General features: G+C 50.6%; 5 protein-coding genes across 5 annotated transcripts; 2 read left to right on the forward strand and 3 right to left on the reverse strand.

The window, feature by feature from the left end:
* Positions 1-1,196: 1,196 nt before the first annotated feature.
* APUU_40798S (uncharacterized protein) lies at positions 1,197-1,666 on the forward strand (the record flags this gene model as incomplete). Its single annotated transcript, XM_041703910.1, has 2 exons — positions 1,197-1,598; positions 1,655-1,666. The coding sequence occupies 2 exons, from the start codon at positions 1,197-1,199 to the stop codon at positions 1,664-1,666; spliced, it is 414 nt and encodes a 137-aa protein (XP_041556548.1).
* Positions 1,667-2,877: 1,211 nt separating this feature from the next.
* Positions 2,878-4,701, reverse strand: APUU_40799A (putative choline sulfatase; the record flags this gene model as incomplete). The annotated part of the gene is made up of 2 exons (XM_041703911.1): positions 2,878-4,230; positions 4,291-4,701. The coding sequence occupies 2 exons, from the start codon at positions 4,699-4,701 to the stop codon at positions 2,878-2,880; spliced, it is 1,764 nt and encodes a 587-aa protein (XP_041556549.1).
* Positions 4,702-7,393: 2,692 nt separating this feature from the next.
* On the reverse strand, positions 7,394-9,770 carry APUU_40800A (transmembrane 9 family protein; the record flags this gene model as incomplete). Its single annotated transcript, XM_041703912.1, has 5 exons — positions 7,394-7,412; positions 7,473-7,693; positions 7,786-8,238; positions 8,291-9,615; positions 9,680-9,770. The coding sequence occupies 5 exons, from the start codon at positions 9,768-9,770 to the stop codon at positions 7,394-7,396; spliced, it is 2,109 nt and encodes a 702-aa protein (XP_041556550.1).
* Positions 9,771-10,730: 960 nt separating this feature from the next.
* On the reverse strand, positions 10,731-12,196 carry APUU_40801A (ubiquitin domain-containing protein DSK2; the record flags this gene model as incomplete). The annotated part of the gene is made up of 2 exons (XM_041703913.1): positions 10,731-11,663; positions 11,729-12,196. The coding sequence occupies 2 exons, from the start codon at positions 12,194-12,196 to the stop codon at positions 10,731-10,733; spliced, it is 1,401 nt and encodes a 466-aa protein (XP_041556551.1).
* A 653-nt stretch (positions 12,197-12,849) lies between these two features.
* Positions 12,850-16,894, forward strand: RSE1 (DDB1/RSE1 family protein; the record flags this gene model as incomplete). The annotated part of the gene is made up of 4 exons (XM_041703914.1): positions 12,850-13,093; positions 13,268-15,341; positions 15,534-16,818; positions 16,868-16,894. The coding sequence occupies 4 exons, from the start codon at positions 12,850-12,852 to the stop codon at positions 16,892-16,894; spliced, it is 3,630 nt and encodes a 1,209-aa protein (XP_041556552.1).
* Between the last annotated feature and the right edge of the window lie 5,235 nt (positions 16,895-22,129).

Raw genomic sequence — 22,129 nt, forward strand, 5'->3', positions numbered from 1 at the left:
ACATGGAATGTGGTATATGGTACATATGGGTAACTACTTAGGGTATTTCACTTTTCACGACTTCCCGGTATCCTTTTCTTTTCTTTTCTTCTCTTTTCTTTCTTTTTTTCTCTTCTTCTAGCGAGATGGAACGGGATTGGAATGGAATTGAAGGCTGGGATGTACTTGAGCTGGAACAGGATGGAATGGGGGATGTTGAGTATGAAGTATTGGGATGGTTACTTATTGGAAGCTAGCTCTCTAGCTAGACACTGTGATGAGGAATGATCTGATCTGATTGAACTGTCAATTCATGTTTATTGCTACCCCGTTTTTCGTTCATGCTTGCTTTAGAGAAGCGTACAGTACATGCATATCACCTGCGATGTTTTATCTTCGTTAGTAGATAGAGTTGTATCCTGTGTTGTGATATTAGGAAGATGGATGGCTCGGGTAAGAACGATATGGGCTTCCGTACCTGGTACGCTTCAAGCTGGCAAGCAGTCGCTATTGCAGAGATTCGTGTGGCTGAGTGCATTTACACACTTAACACCCTCGAAGCCATGGCGGGGCTGGAATTATGCCATGTGACTCTCGACGAGCACTGCTTTTCTTCGGATCGAAAAGACCTCGAAACGAAGATCAACCCGGGCCAGGTTTGCGTTCAACCATGGCAAGAACAGTATGCCTTTCACCCCGGCGATACCCAAGGAAGTACTATCAGGAGAAATAAAGACAGTAGTCTGGAAGAGAGGGGAGATACTGGGGTCAGGCGGATTCGGGGTAGTCTGGGTGAAACGGTGTGTATCTTGCAAGTCAAGGCCCGGCTAGACTGCGAGCTGTAAAGATGATTAGGAAAGAATCTGACCCTTCCAAAACGGACTACTGCGAACAAGAGCTTGAAGCTGTTGCAAAGCTTCTCCAGCCAAAGGTAGGCGCTAAACTTCCATCAATCTCATTGTGTGGACGTTGACATCGATTAGGATTCATATTTCTTTGTAAAGTCGTTCGCGAAGATGGTTCGAGGATTCAGAATCCATCTTCATTACAATGGATCATATTGATACTCCTTCTATAATTTAGATCCACTGATTCTACTGGGACCCCGGGCATTTTGCTTAGCTGGCAACAAAACATTACGACCAGACTGTCTAGTCTGAAAACATCTATCAACCTCCTGATTCGCCAAGGCAGCAACCCCGAAACAAGAGTCTATCATGCAGCATGATATATACAGTCTCGGAGTATGCCTGCTCAAGATTGGATTCTGCGTTGGAGATAGCTGGCTGGCCACCAGCCTTGCAAGGTCTAGCGTCTCATCATTCTGGGTGTCTCTGGTGAGTGGCGAGGGCCACGCAAGCACCTTACTGGCTGGGTTCGACTGTGATGATCCTTCGGCATTCGCTGGAGACAGCTCGCTTAAGGATCATTCTATGGCGCTAGCGAAGGAACAACTCCCGATCCGGATGGGAAAGATGGACACCCAGGTAGTTGTGAACTGGTTATCTTGCATGGATGAGATGAGTGAAGAGTTCAGCAATAAAAGCGAATTTGAGGATGCTGATGACATCTTGATTGGGGTCAAATATGTCGAGAAGGTAATTGCCGTTGTTCATACAGTGGGCAAAAGCAAAGTTAACAAACACGCAGGTGCTTCTTTTGCTAAGTGAGATAGGTAAAGGTTTGATGAATAAGAGGCACCAAGTCCTCTGTTATACATAAGTAGTCTATTCGCTCAAAGACTGCTGGGCAGAAACCTGCGCAGAGGATGGGAGATGTGCCATCTCCTGTCAATTACGAATGCGGCTTACCTTAGTATGTGCTTGCTGCTCGCCTGTCTAAGGGGAGGCCAGGCTTAGGGTTCAAGCTCATCATCTTGACAAGGATGTGACTGAGGGATTTCTGTTCTTGATTCAAATAGCGCGTCGATTTTAGTGTCCCTAGACCATAAAGTAAGTGCTTATCCGTGGCGAGTCAGGAGGTTGCATCAGCGCCATTCCTTGAATCCTTAGGTCCTTCCTGGTATCAGACAGAATCTTCGAGATGTTTGGTACTACACAGTACTACTTCGTTGCCTTGCGTGTACACCGGGTTTCACTTGGCAATGAATTGAACCAATGGCATGGTCCTGTTCACTGATAAGATGAAAAGCGTGGACTCGTGGACTTGGAGGGGTATGTACAGTGTACCGTATGTAATCCCGCCCTAGGTAATCCCGCTTCTGCCGTCTTCAAGCCGCCATGCACAGTTTAGGTTAAGATAGTTACTGCACATTGCAAGTTGACGTAAGTCGTAACACGATGGGCAAAGGTCAACACACTCGAGATGGACAGACTGACAGGCATAGAAAGTCCATCCCGAGATTCCTTGGGACAGTGGGCGTGGTGGACCTTGGGAGCACCTTCCAAAAAAAGGCAAAAAACACTGCACAGTGCCCCACGTGATGGTCCAAGAACTATGAATGACGCGGGATCACGGGGCCAGGGGCCTAGATCGCCAGAGAAAGTAGGGCATTTACGTAATACGAGGACCAATGGTTTCTGATAGTCATAGTCTGTACTGATAGTTCATAGTTCATAGTTCATACTAGTTACAACTTAGTGCAATCTGATAAGTAGTAGACTGTAAAGTAAAATCAAGTAACGCTTGATAATACAACGCGTACATACGAGTCCCAGAATATTCAACCCTAGTTCTATGTACAATTCACTCAAGAAAACGCATTCACAGGCAATGCTAACGCTAAGCGTGACCAAAACAGTTTGGAAGCTAATTGATATCAAGTGAATGCTATGATGTTGTGACAATGCAGGGTATAGCGCCTCGCTGGAAACGCCAAACGGAAAGAAAAGCAAATATTTTCCCGGAAAACAACCAGAAACAAAATTATGTAGATCATTAGATTTTCACGCCCTGAGCTTGGGCGGCTTGTTGTAGGACACGAGGCCAGCGAGAGATCAACTCGACATCGTCAAGAACTCCCTTGCCCTGGTTGCGGACATACTGGGTGCTGGGGTCGACGCGAGGCTCCCAATCCCAGAACTGAGGAGTACCCTGGATCAGGGCGGAGTAGACAAGGCGGCGGCGGCGCTGCGAGCGCAGGACATCTTCCCTGATGCTCTCCAGATCCCAGAGGGTGTGGACCTCTTCAGAGAAGTAGGCCAACAGCTTCGTTGGGTCGGTGGTGTCGGGAACAGCGTTCGATTGCTTGCCCGGGCTTGGGGTCCGCGGGGGAGTTGGGAAGGCATAGTCGCGTGTGTTGCGGGCCAGTGGTGTTGCACGAGGCGATTCCAGAGGGGTGGGCAGGGCTGCGGGTCCCACGGTTTTGGCAAAAGCAACGGCTTTAGGATCCGCCGGAACTGCGTGCGCAGGGTCTGGTAGGCCAGCTACCAGGTTCACCTTCTCCAGTGGGTCGTTCTGGACATCGAAGAGCATCGGCGGGTCGATCAAGGAGTAAACAAACTTCCAGCGGCCACGGCGGATCATGACGACAGGAGACTGGGTGCCTTCGCCCATGTACTCGCCAAGAACAGTGTCGGTCTTGACACCATCCTCTCCAGTCAAATGGGGCAGCAGGGAGACACCGTCTAGGGGTAGCCCCTTGATGAGCTGCGCCCCAACCAGGTCGGCGAATGTCGGCAAGATATCCATAGTCGACACGTTCTCAGAGACGCGCTTCGGGGCGAAACGCTTGGGTGCGTTGACAATAAATGGCACGCGAGCCGAGTTCTCGTACCAGGCCATCTTGTACCAGAGGCCACGCTCGCCAAGCATGTCACCGTGATCACCAGTGAACACGATGATAGTGTCATCCCGCATGCCAGTGTCGTCAAGAACCTTCAGGAGCTTTCCAACATTGGTGTCGACGTACGTGCAAGCCGCGTAGTAGGCACGACGCGCAGCCTTGATGCGCTCATCGGGCATCTCCTTGCCAAAGAGGTCAATGCACTTGAGAATGCGCTGGGAGTGAGGGTCCTGCTGGTCGTGTGGGATAGCACCTTGCTTGGGCAGAGGAATCTCAACGTCCTCGTACAGGTCCCAGAACTCCTTGGTCATGGCGTAAGGGTCATGAGGGTGAGTCATGGAGACAGTCAAGCAGAATGGTTGCTCAGTGCGCTGGCGGACATGGTCGTAGAGGTACTGCTTCGACTTGTAGATGACCTCCTCGTCAAAGTCGAGTTGGTTGGTACGGACAACAGGACCAGCCTCCATGACAGAAGACATGTTGTGGTAAAAGTCAAGGCGGATGTCCTAATCAAGTCAATATTTCCCAGACCTTTCCCCTCTTAACTGCTTTGGGTAATTACTCACGGGCTCATCCCAGTTGACTGACCAGCCGTAATCGCCGGGGTAGATGTCAGATGTCAGACGCTGCTCATAGCCGTGGAGCTGGTCAGGCCCACAGAAGTGCATCTTGCCAGCAAGTGCAGTGTGGTAGCCCTCACGGCGCAGGTAATGCGCATAGGTTGGGGTGTCGGCGGGCAGGTCGGCGGCGTTGTCGTAGGCACCAATCTTGGAGGGCAATTGGCCGGTGACCATGACGAACCGGGACGGGGCGCATAGCGGGGAGTTACAGTAGGCAGAGTCAAAGACAACACCCTCCTCCGCCAGGCGGTCGAGGTTGGGGGTCTTGATGGGGGAGTTCTTGTCATGGAAGGCCAGAAGGGGGGCAGCCATCTGGTCCGCCATGATGTAGAGGATGTTAGGCTTCTTGGCGGCCATGATGCTTTTTCCTTTGGGTTGCGTTTCTCGGGTCCAGAGGGGTATGGGAAAGTATAAACTATTATGTACGGGTGTGGGGAGAAACGAGCATAGGAAGAAAGGGAAGAAGAGGGAGAGCGGGAACGGAGGCGAACAAGCAGCTATAAGTAAGTCGGCCTCTATGTGGAGAAGTTGCAGTGGCAGCGAGCAGGAAAATCACCCTGGAAAGTCACAAGATCTTGATAAGTTAAGAGACGAAGAAAGAAAAAGGGAAAAAAAGTTTTGCCGACCCAGATCAACGGGTTTTATGTCACCGCAACAATGGAACCATTGGCGGAGGCGATGATGTGATTGTAAGAAATGCTTTGCAATTGAGGATCAAAGCTCCACAAGGGTCTGGCATTCCCCGTGCTCGTCACTCGGAGTCGCGGGGATCCTACTGACGACTCGACGAGCGGTGAATGTGCTGTGAAGCTGATGGAACGCTGGCGAAGCGAGCAGACAGACGAGATTACGGAGGAGTCTTTGGTCGCGGTGGTAGTGGCAGCCTAGCGTAAGAGGACGGGCATCAGGGGGGCTGAATACATGTATTTACGCCCGCCTGCTGTTTTGGTGCCGGACGTTGGCGTTGAAATGGCCGTCAAACCGCGAGATTCTGCCTCTGCGAGGTGCTCCCCTGCTTCTGCTGGCTCTGGTAGGGCTATCCGCGTGTTCCTGTACACTTAGCAACCAGGAATCGGATGCTGAGGCTGTCGTGGTGTCGTTGGATTCATCCCTGCCTAAGTTTGCCACTAACCATCGCCGTCTCCCGCTTGTAAGCTTGGCAGGCCACGATTCCCGCACACGGTGCCTGCTAGTGAAACAGGAATTTGCGCACTGCTGAGCGAACAGCCGTCACTGTCCAGCGAGTCGGGCTGTTGTGTCATCCTCATCTGTCTCGCCTCGACCACCTAATTCTGCGGGTCGATTGCACCATCCCCGCTAAGATTTTAAGCACGACATCTCCGGCTTTTCTTAGCCTCACCTCTCCTGAAGATCGTGGAGGATCTCCGGCAAATCATCTCTTGACTGCGATGGCGTCGGTTTGTCCGTGCAATAATGATGCAACTCGTGTTTCCTGTCCAGATCGCCTTCTGCGGGGGAGCTTTGGTGGTCCCAAGTTCCCGGCGCGCGATCGCGGACGACGAATGGAATGGCCCTCCCACTCACCATCGTCTCATACCTAAAGACAACCCCAACTCTCACTCAGCTATCTGTACAGTGTCCGTCCTCTGCTGGAGGGTCTGTCAAGGTCATTATTAAGTTGCCCCTAAGCGCTGCCGGTTCCGTTCCGAGAAAAGCAACGAGCGCAATTTGGCACCATCTTCTGTCCCGAGCACGCAATCGCATGCCTACCAGAGTGTTGCAAAATCCGCCACTCTTACCAATCACCTCCGGACGGATCCTTCAACTCCTGTCTGCGCTGTCTGCAGTCTGCACAGGCCAGCACATGCAGACACAGACGCACGCATTGCGACTGATTGAAAGTCGTCACTCCGTAAGGGGTAACTGCGGACAACGTCAGATCTCGCGAATCGTTTTCCTTCCGCTAGATCTTCGGGTTGGCGACTGATTGATGCTTGGTGGCCTCGACGGGCTCCGTAATTGCACCATCTGTGACACTGACATCGCCTTGAACTCACGTCGACGGTTTCAAGCTCCCGTCCCGCTCCCGCTTGATCTTCTGCAGCTCCGTTTCATTTTCAATGTTTGGATCAGAGCGGGATCCTTCCCGTTGGACGTCAATGTCAATCATTGATATGTTTAGGGGGTGTGGATGCCGCCCACTGTTCGCCGCGCTGGTTACGTATCCATGATCCCAGTCTCCTGTGACTGTGAGCCGGTAACTGTCCAATTGCAGAAAATGGAAAGAGGTAGGCGTGTCCAATCTCCAATTCTATATACGGGGTATTATACATGATCTCTCTCTCGGCTTACATGCAGTGAGGATATGTACTCTGTAGACCGTACAATACCTACAGTCGATCTCTGACTCGGCCGAGGACACCTACCTCCGTACTGAGCAGCCAAGTCACTTCCTGTCTCCTGGCTCTTCCTCTCTCCTTCACTCCTCTCCAGTGACCAGTCTCCTTCCTTGTCCAGACCGGGAATGAGCATTCTACGGTCTGACGTCAACAGGGGCTGTTTTGGCTAGACCGCATGTTCGATTCCGCCGTTTGCGGATTCCACCAAGGACCAACCAATTCCATGGATGGATGGATGATGATCTGGATTGGATTGGATTGGATTCTTCATTCTGCACCTTCACGTGGTATTTAAGGTTCATTCGCTTCGCTCTAATTTAGTACCCGCGCGGAGTTTCCCAACTTTCCGACTGTCCATGAAAAGATGGAAGTATATTATAGATATAGATACACCAAAACTCAACGGAAAAATAAGGTATATTTATTTATTTATACGATCGCTTGCTTGACTCCCGCTAAGTATCAAGGATATATACTAAGTAGTACTCAAATCCACCCTAATCAATTTAAATCACTACTGCGAGGCTAGCACTGTAGATCTCGGCACGAGTCGACTCTTTAACAACGTCCGATTATTCGAGATGAAACGAAATTCGTGAGAGGGTAAGTGGTTTCCCCGAAACAGCCAGCATTCAGGAGAGAAAGCACAGTATCTGCGTGGCGTCCGAGGCTTCGAGCTGAAGCTCGCATTAATCTACCTTGACCGAGCTGTTCCAGGTTAGCTTCGACGACTCTCTGTAGCGGTGGGTCGTCGTCCAAGTGGCTTACCTATAAATGCGACGGATGAACGCGTACGCAGTCAGGAACCCAACTGTCCCTGTTAACAGGCCGTACACAGCGCATGCAAGGAAGCTATAGCTGAAAAATAGCAGGCTCGATACGAATCCCGTGATGTGCAGGTGGAAATAGTAGTACCAAATGCAATAGGCGAAGACCCAGAATGCGCTGCTTCCACCCGTAAGGAAACTCTGCCACCACCAATGGTAATTCTATTTTGGGGGTCAGTTTTCTTTCTTTCTTTCTTTTTTTTTCCCGCCCTTGCATTCGAGATCTCGATGTCTCGATTTTCAGGAGAACTTACCTCGGCGCAAAGTTGACTATACGTTGCAATGATCGTCACTTCGCTGACCGTGATCATCAAGATCGTTGTCACGGCGCTCAGGAAACCGAACACGTAATAGTATCCACTCTTGTCCTGCCATAAATTCTTGAATACGAAGAGAAGCTCAATGAACAAGACTGCGAATGGAGTCAATCCCGTAAGGATGGTCCCCTGGACGCTATGCAAGTACCACGGTAGTGGCGGAATCTGGCGCGGAATCGAGGAGGTCTTGGTAGGATGCTCCCAAGGCTTGGCTCGCATAAAACCGTACCAGCTACCTGCATACACCAGAGGAACCTGAATCAACAGCCAAAGAACCACAATTCCGATTAGCGTGCCGAATGGGATTGCTGTGCTGGATGCCTGTGCCCAGACAAAAAGATTCAGGATGAAAATGAGGCAGAATGTCAGACCAGGGAAGAAAAGCGCAGTCTAACTGAATGTTAGCCAAGAACAAGGCAGCGCGGGGCCATATGCGACCTACAATCAGTGTGTTTTTCCGCCAGCTCACTCCGCCGAATGTCTTGTATAGACTTCCAGAGAAGTATCCAGAGAAAACTCCGGCGAAAACGAACAACCCCATACCGACGCTGACGAAACCACCGCGGAAGCTTGGATTCAGAATACCCAAGCAGCTGAGAATCAGTAATCCGGAAGCCATGAAGAAGAGCTGCATTCCCGAGCCAACAAGAGGCGCAAGGAGTCCGCTAAACTCGGGCACCCGGAATACATCACCGTGCAGGAGTTTCCAACCGCTGACATCCTCTATGCCTTCGTCGTCAGAGGAGAGATCTCCCTCCCTCTCAACATCTGCGGTTTGGTCCAAGAGCCCCTCTTTCTTCGACCCGCTTCTCCTTACTTTCCCCTCATCCATCGCCCCATCGCCTCGGCCCTTGATATCTCCCTGGACAGTTCTGTTCCAGATGACGTACACTGCGACGCCCAAAACACCAGAAATCGTCAAGGAGTTAAGAACAGCTAGCCAGTGTGTCATTGTACTGTCATCTTGCTTGCTGAAGTAGAGGTCCCAGCGGCTCCACCAGTCAACTCCGTTCTCTTCCTTGAAATAGACGGAATACGTGATTGGAACCTTCAATTTGGCCCCGTCATCATAATCATCATCTTCTGGAAGATAGGACGATCCAGGGTACTTCTCCCGGAGGCGCTCAATGTTTGGCGGTATGTATAGCTCAAGACCTTCATGCTCCTCGTGAACGTGCTCAGGGCATCCATTTTCTCCATGATCCTTGGCGGAAATACTTTTCGGGTATACTTCGAATCCAACAACGGTCTTGCCCCCTTCGGGTGCGGCGCGCCAGCGGATCACGATGGTAAAATGATTGTTGATGAAATAGCGCAGTTTGCCATCGACGGGCGAGAATTCCTGGTACCCTAACTTGAAGCCGGATGCGTAATATTTCCGGGTTCGATCGACGGTCACGAAACTTGTTGCCCCAGGCAAATTGTCCGCGATCCATTCTGCCACATAGCCCTCTCTAATGAGCTGGCGGCCCCATTTTACATCTTTGCGCTCGATCTCTCGTGTGCACAGCGCGCGGCATTCGGCGTTTTGACCCATATGGAGCTCGAAATCTGAGGTCATGATTCGGTCACCGCGCAGGATTTCTCCCAGATTCTGCGAAACGCTTTGTCCAGAACCAAACGGTGATCCGCCGTGCGTTCGTCCGCTAGCAGGACATACGAAAGGTAGGTTGTAATAGGCATACTGGAGCTGTGTGTTGTCCGAGAATATTTTGTTCACAAGGAGTGGGATCGATTCGTCATCATTATACCGCTTAATCGAATAGCCTACGTAGAATGAAATAGGTCAGTATATATTCGAAGTGGTACAAACTGCGGGGGCAGAGCGAACCGGGCAAGTAGAACGCGTAGGAGCAGGATACAAGCAACAGCCATAGCGACCATATCTGGGGACAGCTAAGCCATCGCGGCCCCATCATCATTGACGAGACCCAAGACCGGACTCAGGTCAAAGGTCCAGAGCTCAAAAAGTCAAGTGTCTGCCAACGTGGCGGATATAGGTTGTTCCAAGACAAACGTTGCCTTCCGCAGAAGCGCGTGACAGGCAAAACAATTTTGAGAGTAGGCGAGACCTCTCTTGACGGTGAGCTCGACAGAAACTGGTATCGAAAGAGAGGTGGTGCCCGGTCGAAAGCCGTCTCCAGAATCCAGCGACACAGTGTGTAGATAAGGGGTTGATCAAAAGTCCCCTCGAAGCGCCGAGTGGCAATGGAGAGAATAAATGAAGAATGTATACGTGTAGCCCCCAATGTATAACGAGCGGGAATGATCGTGAAATATCGCCTGTACAATTGAAAGCGTCGGTCAGGGCGAAAGATGAAGGGATGTTGCTTGCTGGCCGCTGGCCGGGGCCGAGACAGAGACTTGGCGGGTCTTCACTGACATTCCAGACCCGCCAAAGACCGACCACTGACAACTCCCTGTACCTGAACTTAACCGCCAGATCATGTTATTTCTCAGAAGCCTAATTATTGAGTTTCTATGTCTATTATTGGTTCATGGGACGAAGTCCATTGTTATCGACACCGTAGGTATGAACGCAGGTGGCTTACGCGCTGCTCTTAAAAGTGCGGCGCAATCTAGAGCAGCCAACAAGCAACTATATATAGTTCGAAATACAACCGTCATATCTGAAAATAAAAAATTCAAAAAAAAAGGCAACACGAGGAAACTGTATGACCATTCATTTCTCACGTAATATGCTGATTGAAATAGGGACACTGCAATGCCCCATTCTACGAAACTACAAAGGAGACAAATGTTACAGGAAGGTTTCTTCATTCAGCTGCATGCTTCAAACCCAAGATAAACGCGAAAGAGCCACTGGAACCGCTAGAAACCCGCCAAATATCTCAGGCCGCCAATGAAATAGGAAATGGTGATTAGGAGGGATGGCTCAGCAAATACTCCACTGCGCCTTGTACACTGCCTCCTGCTCGACGAAGAGCTTCAATGTTCCGTTCAAATTCGAAGAACCCCATATCATTGAGCTGGCGCAGCTGGTCCGCATATCGTTCTTCCGGTGGCCTGTTGTCTGTGGGAGCTGGGCTACCGAAGCCGGGACCTCCACCCCCAAACAATGAAGCGAAAGGGTTAGCAGCAGCACCACCCTCCCCTCCTTGTCCTCCCATTGATTGCATCAACTGTTCCAGCAACGCAGGGTTGCGGAGCAGGGGATTTTGTTCGGGGCTGAACGGGTTCATGCCCCCTTGACCACCAAACAGAGAAGGATTCAAACCGCGGAAGGGATTCTGTGCATTTTGCGCAGCTTGACCTTCGGCAGCAGCATCGGCACCGGCACCAGGTGTCTCACCTGATTCTGTCTGCCCTGCCCCAGTCTGGCCAGCGCCCGTTGGGTTGAAGCCCATACCTTGATTACCTCCGAAAAGAGCAGCAAACGGATTGCCTGCGCCTAGACCCTGAGGCATGAAAGGGTTGAAAGGTGGTGCACCGGCCGTAGTGTTGGCGCCGCTATTGTCGTTTTGCGCGTCTCTATTCTCCTCAGGTGTCGTGTTTGTAACGCCTGGGGCAGGGAAAGCACCACCAGCGCCACCACCAGCGCCGCCGCCACCAAGACCTCCCATTGCTCGTTGAAATTGCATCATGTGACGAAGCGACTCAGGGTCGGTTAACATACGACGGAATTCTGGACTTTGCATCATTTGACGGGCGCCGGGCATATCACGCAGCATGGGGTTTTGTTGCATCATCATATCGATCATGGCAGGATTCTGTAGAGCTTCGTTGATGGTGGACTGGAATTGTGGATTCTCAAGCATCTGAAGCATCGAATCTGCGTCGGGTGGAGGGCCCATCTGGAAAAGTCCGTTGTGTTAGCATAGTTGGGGAATGAATAGGAAACCAATCGTAGGCCACTTACCCCGCCATCTGGGCCGAACATGCCAGCACCTGGAAGCTGGGCGAACCCAGCATACCGCGCGCCAGTTAAGCCAGCAAGAGGGTTGTTGCCTGTGCCAGCGGCGAGGTTCGTCGGGACTCCGGTGGCTGCTGGATTCGCGGCAGCGCTCGTTGGCGTGGATGTGGAAGCACTCTGCGCAGGGGCGGCAGCCTGGCGTTGATTGCTGGCAGCACTTTTTACGAGGTGAATAGTGTGCCCATCTTTTATCTTGTAGGTCGCCAAGGTGTCACTGTCTTTCAGCACCCTCCCTGAATAGATCAGGCGCTGGCGCTCCGCTGGGGTATCGGCATATTCGGATGATGAGAGCTTCTCCTTCAACTCTGACACTGACGTCGAGAGAGGTAATGTGAGTGTGAACTTAGCATCATTAGATGCCTTGATACTGAAGGTGATCGGAGAATCCTCCGCTGTGGCGGTATCATCAGCCATGATGATACGTGAAGTCGCCGCTGGAGAGAGGGGCGAGTTGAGGGGTCCGAGGTAACAACGTCACAAGCTTGAACAAAGATAAAGAGATGCCTTGCTTCAAACAAATGGAAACGAAGAAATCAGACGAAAGTCTCAGGGGAGGAAGGCTGAATGTGATGTTAAGGAGAAAGTTTGTAACCTCAACACAGTCAAGTCACTGCGACGAATTGGCGCCAATTGTTCGTTGAGCCAGACAGAAGCGGGCAGAACCCCATCGTCATAAAGGAACGGGGGAGGCTGCGGCTGTATTGGAAATTCGCGTATAATTGCTTTCCGCCACAGTAACACGCGGCCATACTGTTATAGCCGTATTAATTGATACAACAAAGTCACGTGATTTGTCAAACATGACAAACATCCGCTTGACCTCAGCCAGAGCTCCACACAGCAATTTTTCACCTTCGCGTTCTTCAGCAAGACAAAGCTAGCAGCTCTCAATCTCCCCTCTTTCGCGAGGATATCTCGTGCTCGAGTATCCTCTACCTCGCTGCCTGTTTCTGCAGCAATGGGAGTACTCTCGCTATAGAGTCACCCGATTTTGACTGCAACTGCGTCGTAAAGCAACAGCTTGTTTCCCCTAGATCGATCGAGCATCGACGGCTCAGTCGCCCAGCATGGCTACTACTTCGCATATGTTTATGTACTCCCTGACGATCCAGCCGCCCACTGCGATCACTCAGGCCATTCTAGGCCAATTCGCGGGAACCAAAGAGCAGCAGATCGTCACAGCCTCCGGGTCGAAGCTGACTATTCATCGTCCCGATCCCACCCAGGGCAAGGTCACGCCGCTGTACACACAAGATGTCTTTGGCATCATTCGATCACTGGCTGCCTTTAGACTGGCTGGTAGTAACAAAGGTATGTTTTTGAATTTCCCTCTCAGCGCAATTCCAAGATCATTTTAGTGATTTGTTAAGCTTCCCGGGCAACATGATCCTTCACTGCCGAACGAGCTCCTCTTGGAGGTTGGACGTGACCCGGTCGGCGACGTGGACGCTCGTTGGCTCAAACAGTGCTGAGACCTGCTTATAGATTATATAATTATTGGCTCGGACTCGGGGCGCATCACTATTATCGAGTATGTTCCCTCACAGAATCGATTCAACCGGATCCACCTTGAGACATTTGGCAAGTCGGGCGTGCGTCGTGTTATACCTGGCCAGTATCTGGCGGTCGATCCCAAGGGTAGAGCATGTCTGATTGCGTCAGTGGAGAAGAACAAACTTGTTTATGTCTTGAATCGAAACTCGCAGGCCGAGCTTACGATATCGTCTCCGCTAGAAGCGCACAAGCCACAGACCTTGGTGTTTGCTATGGTTGCGCTAGATGCTGGGTATGAGAACCCCGTCTTTGCAGCCCTTGAAGTAGACTACTCGGAGTCTGACCAAGACCCAACGGGTCGAGCCTACGAAGAGGTTGAAAAACTTCTAGTATATTACGAGCTCGATTTGGGTCTCAACCACGTTGTCCGGAAGTGGACGGACCCCGTTGACCGCACAGCATCGATGCTTTTCCAGGTACCTGGTGGGGCTGATGGTCCAAGCGGTGTCCTGGTCTGTGCAGAAGACAACATTACATACCGACACTCGAATCAAGATGCTTTCAGAGTACCCATTCCCCGTCGGCAAGGTGCAGTGGAAAACCCTGAGCGCAAGCGTTGCATTACAGCCGGTGTGATGCACAAGATGCGAGGTGCTTTCTTCTTTCTCCTGCAGACCGAGGATGGCGATCTTTTCAAACTCACACTTGACATGGCCGAGGACGACAACGGCCAGCTTACTGGTGAAGTTAAGGGCTTGAAGATCAAGTACTTTGATACGGCGCCCTTGGCTTCAAGCCTGCTGATCCTTAAGAGCGGCTTCCTTTATGTCGCTGGGGAGGGTGGAAACCATCATTTTTACCAATTCGAGAAACTTGGCGATGATGATGAGGAGACTGAGTTCACGAGTGATGACTTCTCCGCTGACCCTACAGCCTCGTACGAACCTATCTATTTCCGGCCTAGGGGCGCAGAGAACCTCAACCTTGTGGACTCAATCAACTCGCTTAATCCGTTGATTGATAGTAAGATCGTGAATCTCGCCGAGGATGACGCTCCTCAGATCTTCACCGTCTCTGGCACGGGCGCACTAAGCACTTTCCGAACACTGAAGCATGGACTGGAGGTTTCCGAAATTGTCGAGTCAGAGCTCCCCAGCGTACCATCTGCGGTCTGGACTACGAAACTGACCAGGGCTGATGAATACGATGCGTATATTGTGCTGTCCTTCGCGAACGGAACCCTTGTTCTAAGCATTGGAGAGACAGTAGAAGAAGTAACCGATACTGGTTTTCTTTCATCAGCACCCACTCTGGCTGTTCAACAGCTTGGTGAAGATTCGCTTGTCCAGATTCACCCTCGAGGTATCCGCCACATTCTCGTAGATCGACGAGTGAACGAGTGGCCAGCACCACAACACCGGTCTATCGTGGCTGCCGCGACAAACGAGCGTCAAGTTGCCGTTGCCCTCAGCTCTGGTGAAATCGTCTACTTTGAACTGGACGCCGATGGGTCTCTTGCTGAATATGACGAACGACGTCAAATGACTGGGACGGTGACATGTCTTAGTCTGGGTGAGGTACCAGAAGGCCGTATCAGAAGCTCATTCTTGGCTGTTGGCTGCGATGATTCGACAGTTCGTATCTTGAGTTTAGACCCGGATACCACTTTAGAGAACAAATCTGTCCAAGCGTTGACCGCTGCGCCGTCTGCCTTGAACATCATTCCTATGGCCGACTCTAGCTCCGGAGGAACCACTCTTTATCTTCATATCGGCCTTCATTCCGGTGTCTATCTGCGAACGGCTCTTGATGAAGTAACTGGCGAACTGTCTGACACGCGAACTCGATTCCTGGGTTCCAAGGCTGTGAAACTATTCCAAGTTTCCGTAACAGGACAGACCGCGGTGCTCGCACTGAGCTCGCGCCCTTGGCTTGGCTATTCCGATACCCAAACTAAAGGATTCATGCTTACACCATTGGATTATGTCGGGCTCGAATGGGGCTGGAATTTTTCAAGCGAACAGTGTGTCGAGGGTATGGTGGGTGTTCAAGGACAGAACCTAAGGTATGTGGCTTTCATTTCTTCCTCTTTGCCTTGATTATGTGATCGTATGATGAGAAAGGATTTATCCCTGAATGCCCGTGTGGATCATCATTCTTATTATATACTCCAATTGTTCCTACTGAGATCGCAACAACACCCTTACCGTGCATTATGAAACATGTATCGCGACCACTCGCTAACACTAGTGATTAGAATCTTCTCGATTGAGAAACTGGACAACAACATACTGCAGCAGTCGATACCTCTCTCATACACACCTCGCCGTTTCTTAAAGCACCCCGAGCAGCCTTTGTTCTACGTTATTGAGGCTGACAATAATGTTCTTTCACCAACAACACGGAGCCGGTTGCTCGAGGACTCCAAGTCCCGTGACGGTGACACAACGGTCCTACCACCGGAAGATTTTGGATATCCTCGTGGTACAGGCCATTGGGCTTCATGCATCCAAGTGATCGACCCAGTGGAGACGAAATCGGTGATTGCGACGATAGAGCTGGAGGAGAATGAAGCAGCTGTCAGTATTGCTGCGGTGCCGTTCACTAGCCAGGACGATGAAACGTTCTTGGTTGTGGGAACTGCCAAAGATATGACTGTCAATCCACCTTCCTCTGCGGGAGGATACATCCACATCTATCGATTCCAAGAGGACGGGAAAGAGCTCGAATTTATTCACAAGACCAAGGTCGAGGAGCCTCCTCTCGCGCTTCTTGGCTTCCAAGGTCGTCTAGTTGCCGGAGTCGGGTCTGTGCTCCGAATCTACGATCTGGGAATGAAGCAGCTGCTTCGGAAATGTCAGGCCATCGTGGTCCCAAAGGCCATCGTGGGTCTTCAAACGCAGGGCAGTCGGATTGTCGTTAGCGATGTCCGTGAGAGTATCACGTATGTTGTGTACAAGTATCAAGAAAACGTCTTGATCCCGTTCGTAGATGACTCCATCCCTCGTTGGACGACCGCGACGGCCATGGTGGACTATGAGACGACTGCGGGAGGTGACAAGTTCGGGAACCTATGGTTGATGCGATGTCCTAAGAAGATTTCCGAGGAGGCGGATGAGGAGGGATCCGGAGCTCATCTCATCCACGATCGCGGATATCTTCAGGGCACGCCCAACCGTCTGGAATTGATGATCCACGTCTACACTCAAGACATCCCCACTAGCCTGCACAAGACCCAGCTAGTAGTTGGTGGTCGTGATATTCTTGTGTGGACAGGCTTCCAGGGTACGATTGGAATGCTGGTACCATTTGTTGGCCGAGAGGATGTCGACTTTTTCCAGAGTCTGGAAATGCAACTTGCCTCGCAGTGCCCGCCCCTTGCTGGACGAGATCACCTCATCTACCGGAGCTACTACGCACCCGTCAAGGGGGTTATCGACGGAGATCTATGTGAAATGTACTTCCTCCTGTCTAATGATACGAAGATGATGATTGCTGGGGAACTGGATCGCTCTGTCAGGGAGATAGAGCGAAAGATTTCGGTATGTTTCTTACTTCTTTCTATTTGAATTATATACTAATCTCATCCAGGACATGCGAACCAGAGTGGCGTACTGATTTCAAGCGAATGCGGCGTTGGCGGGCGCATGATCCACCGAGAATCTTGCTTGAATTTTATAGCCTATCCAATCTAATTGTATACCATTTCTCTCCCCGGTCCCGTCCCAGTATACCGACAGCGCAGCCGCGTATCACAGCTGAGCCTGGATGTAGCCACTGGCCTAGTGGATATCGATGTCTCCTGCCTCGCTCGGTCTTCTGCAACCCCTCGGTTGATCTTGAGCTGGATGCAGCGCCCAAACACTTTCCAAGTACTGGGCCCTGTACGAGACAAGAAGAAGGCTTCTCGCCGTCAACGATTTTTGAGTACGATTTTACCCGCCTGTTACGGGTATGATCGTAATTTATAGTTGGGACACTCACTTATAAAAGTAATATAATCTAATGGAAAAGGACATACCATGGATCCGTTTACTACTTCCTCGATGGGTACTTCTACTGTCTTAAGACCCCATGCGTAAGTTCGCCAACAAGCGCGTGAAGCAGAGATCAGTATCAACAGCCCCCCTGGAAAGCGTCTTGGGCTGCGTGGCATCGTGTAAAACCTGCGTGAAATAAGAAAGCGAGGTGGAGAGGTTTAGGGCTTACCTAGACTGTCCTAGAGATGCAGCCACGATGCTAGTGCGACATTTGTTTCCCGACGACTAAAGTGACTTCAAGGAGTCATCGAATGGATGCTTCTTGTTCAATAACAGCGGAGCACCGAGCGGAGCTGAGTGAACTGTTCGGCAAGCCGCTCAATGCACTCATATCGCGCGCGCGCGAATCGTTCAAGTTTCATGTCCGCCGATTCCTCCAAGGCGGCGAAGTCCCCTTGCTCAGCCTCCTCTTATTAGCAAATAAAGTCGGCCTAGAAAGGGCGGACAAGGTGGCTCAGCAACGAAAAAGTGCAGGTATCCTAAAATACTGTCAAAATAGTCAAATCAATCTAAACACCATATCCTAGGCTCCATACAAACTAAACCACCCAACCATCTACATCTCATCAAGGTCTTTTATGTCAGGCAGAACAATCTTCGGCAGCTCCAACAGAAATTTTCCCTCCTTTATTAGCTTCTCGCGGAGCTCCAAAAGACCAAGCTTGGAAGGGTGCAAACTAGGAGTGGGGAGAAGGATATCTGGAGTCTTGGGGTAGTTTCCACAGTAATAGCCCCAGGCGCGCTGGAATCCAGGACCAAAAAGCATTCATTGGCAGTAAAGTAGCAGAAGATGGTTATGACAGAGCAAGAGAATTGGAGGGAGGAAAAATATCTCAGAATTAATAATCCTGCAAAGGCCAAGGGCCGTGAGATTCACGGCGCCTTCTAGATGGGCAAATTTGATGTTGTTTTGATCTCAAACTATCTTTCCGACTAGATGCCCTGTATGGATTTTAGGTCGCAAGTCCGTAGAGAAAGTTCATGGTCGTAAGTGACACTAAATAAATTTGAAGTGGCCAGTGGCATCAGATATGACATCTGACTTACCTGCCTATCGTCCATTCATCATATTTCTTGATCTTTGTAGTGGAATCCATGGCTGCCTAATGTGTCAACCTTTACTTGGTCGCTACCAATGAATGGTGGGAAAACGGAGGCATGCCGTTATGCCGGAACAGCCTAAACTGATTGAGCTTGGAGAGCCAATCAATCCCTCAATCCCGAGCCGACCGTGGGAGAATCGCGGCAAAATGAATATGCATGACCGCGGAGATATAAAGGCTTGACGTCTCTTGATTCAGATGAATGAGCAGGTTGCTGTCAATGCTGTGGTCGATGCATCCTTCTATTGATCCTATGGTTTTAATGGGCAAGTACTCAAGCCTAAGTGGATGGCAGAGCCGGTGCTAGAAAGAAGTTCCATAATACTGCATTGACAGATTCCTAGCCTTCGAATCTGGATGGTGTAGCCTTTCTTTCATATGATGACTTGGGAAGTTTCCCCTGGCGGAATCAGCACTAGATAGTATAGTCCTAGTAGTTGAGTGATTGTTTCGGGCTTCAAAGGATTCTTGAGCTGCTTTCTCCGTTGGCTTTCGGTAGCAAAAGGCGGCATGTGCTTCCAGCGAAGAGAAGCGAGGCCGGAGAAGGACGCATATTAATCGGAGGCATGATCCGTGGAAATGCGGGAGAAGGACCTTGGTGATTCACGAGCGGACGTAATGTGATATGCTAAGAGTCAAATTACGGCTGACAAGGGCATCAGGAAAGGGCATCCGATGCGGCGACGATGGATCAAGGATGTTGTCAAAAGGCGTTCAAGAGTCAAGGCTTCCAATTCTTGTCGCGGAACTGGCAAATCAGAGCACCAGGGAAGTTAGCGCTGCGAAAGGGCGTGCAATCAAAGGATCAATCAAACGGGACAAACTACCCAAACAATGGGAATGGGGTCATCGGGCCCACCTCTCCTGCAGTGGGGGAGACTAGACGCAGCTGGAGAGTGCTCTTCGCTCCGGTTCACCTTTAGAGGAAGGCACGACTCTCGGACTCACCTTTGGAGGCCTAGAAATCGCACGAATCAATCACCCTTAGAGGTTTAGCCAAGTCCAGGCCTTTGATGAGGCTGGAGTCGGTGTGGTCTATGGGTTGAAGAGTCATACAAAGAACAATTAGTCAGGATGCGGAACAGGATACGAACAGCCACCATAGTCACTTTTTGCATTTGATACTTTGGTAGTTGATACGAGCTTGAGCAGGTTGATTTATCATCCTTGCTCGCGTCATTCTGCAATGAAGCTGCAGGGCGTCATCGGCCCCATTTGTCATCTCCATCGAGTCCATGATCCATCTGATCCATCCTGTCAACCCAAGGGCGCGCTACCAGTTCCACTCTGGTAAACATGCTTAGGGTCAAAAAAGGGTTAAAAAAAAAAAAAAAAAAGGAACATGCCATTTCACAGCAGTAGTGACTCACGGTTTCAATTCTGGTGCTATATAGAAAGACTCTCCCCGCAACATCGTGGGATTTCTCCAGATGACTGTCCAACTCCGGGGAATTCCAGTGTATACAATCGGCGCATGACTTGACCAGCACTCCATATATCCTTCTCCCCATCCCTTCCTTCGTGGCATTCCGCCGGGGATTTAATCCTCGCCTCTCCTAGCTACTTGACAGCTAAACCAGACGAACAATTGGAAACTTTCATCTAAAAAAAAATTATACTTTCCTTTGCTATGGCTGCCTCGATCCTCTCCCGTGGCTCCGGCGCCGTTGATGTGCTGTATCCCTACGCCCGTCCTCAGGTCAAAATCGACCTCAACGGCCAGGTCGACAACCTGATTAAATCATATACCACAGGAGACCCCATAGAAGGCACCGTTACCATCACCGCTTCCCATCTGATCAGTTTTGACGCGATCGAAATCCAACTAGAGGGTACGCACCGTCATTAAAGGGGAGCAGTATACAGCATACTAACGACCAGCAGGAAACCAGACCGTTACTGTGGACCGAGGGGCAGTGCCAGGCCGTACAGGCGCAACACAAACATTTCTGCGACTGCGCCAACCCATTGAAGAAGCTCTCTATCCAATTCCCCGTGTCATTGAGCCCGGCCTCAGCTATCAGTTCCCCTTCACCTTTGTCGTACCCCAGCGTCTCTTGCCGCACGTCTGCAGCCACCACAAGACAAATACCCACATCCAGGACTCCCACACTCTTCTGGTGCCCTCTCTGGGTGAACCCACGCTCGCGAGTGACGGCAAGTCCGTATTGGACGATATGTCGCCTGATATGGCGCGTGTCACATACCACATCCGCGCCGAAGTGTTACAAAAACCCGTTGTGGGCCCTACAAAGTCCCTGAAGGAAGTCAAGAAGAAGATTCGCGTCATCCCAGCCGTCGAGGAGGAGCCACCACTGACTGTTCTCGACAATCATCCGGTTTACCGCTTACGGAGAGAGAAAGATGTCAGGCGCGGTACGATGCGCCCGAAGCAGGGACGGCTGGTCGTGGCCGCAGCGCAACCCAGGCCATTACAGATCAGTCCTCCAGATAAAAGCGCCGAGCCGGTGAGCACAGCTGCGACGGTCCATTTGCGCTTCGACCCCGTGGGCAATGAGGAACCGCCCAGCCTGGGCACCGTCTGGAGCAAGCTTCGTGTTTCGACCTACTACTCCGTAAACCCTTGGGAAGACTATCCGACTTCGTGTATTGTTTCTACGGCTGACATGTCGGGAAGGGGTGTCTACCAGGACTCCGTGCCCTTATCGACCCTGTGTGTTGCCTCTGCTCAATGGACCAAAATTAGCTCAGATACCGTTCGCCGCGATTCACTCCAGTCGACTTCTTCTGTAGAGTCTATCACTGGGCCGTCAGCATCTTTCTCGGGAGAGACATACTATACAGCTTCGCTTGTCGTCCCTTTATCTCTTCCAACATGCAAAGCTTTCCTTCCAACCTTTCACTCGTGCTTGGTCTCCCGCGTATATATCCTAGAGTTATGCGTGTCATATCACACCCCAAACATGAACATTCTCACACCGACAATATCATTGAAACTACCCGTTCAGTTGACGTTTGGTCAGTCAGTGTCTCTTTCGAGACGGGCATCAGCAGAAATCACACAGGAGGAGGTCGATGCCGAGTTTTTCAGTCCGCGTGGTGTCGGACCTCTCCCAACGGATACTGCAATTGCTCCACCAAGCTATTCAGACCTGGTGTCACCATTACCTAGCACGCGGCCTCAGCAGGTGCGATGTTCATGATTGAATGAAAAAGCAGTCTTTTATGGCGTTCGGAACTGATATCCGGGAATCCCGTGGTTATATAATGAGTCATGCTTTGTTTATAGAGTTCTAGATTAGAATTAGTCCTACATAATAACCTCTGATAATGTCTATGTTATGCATTGCTTCCGATTGTCTTGGCTAGATTGTACTTTTGAGGCCATCCAGCCTCACTCTTCACTCGCCTTTGTCTCGAGCATATTGACGTGATCAACACGATGTTCGAGCTAAAGAAAACAGAATTATTGATTAATCACTATAGCCATCGCTTTGATCCATACTAGTTAATCTTTTAGGGATAAGGGCTATTGTTTGAATACAACGCCCGCTGATCTGAATCAGCCTCTGTGTCACAGCATGAATGTTTGCTTCCACAGCAGCTCAACGAGAATTGGAGTTATACTTCACTCAACTCTTCCTATACAAATCTTCCATCCCGCTATAAGAATTTCGCTCTGACTCTTCTCCGCTCTTTTTCTCTCTCTCATTCTGTCCAACAACTAACTTCCTCCCCACACCTTCATC

The sequence above is a fragment of the Aspergillus puulaauensis genome, chromosome 4 (genome assembly GCF_016861865.1).
Source record: "Aspergillus puulaauensis MK2 DNA, chromosome 4, nearly complete sequence".
NCBI classification, from domain to species: Eukaryota; Fungi; Ascomycota; class Eurotiomycetes; order Eurotiales; family Aspergillaceae; genus Aspergillus; species Aspergillus puulaauensis.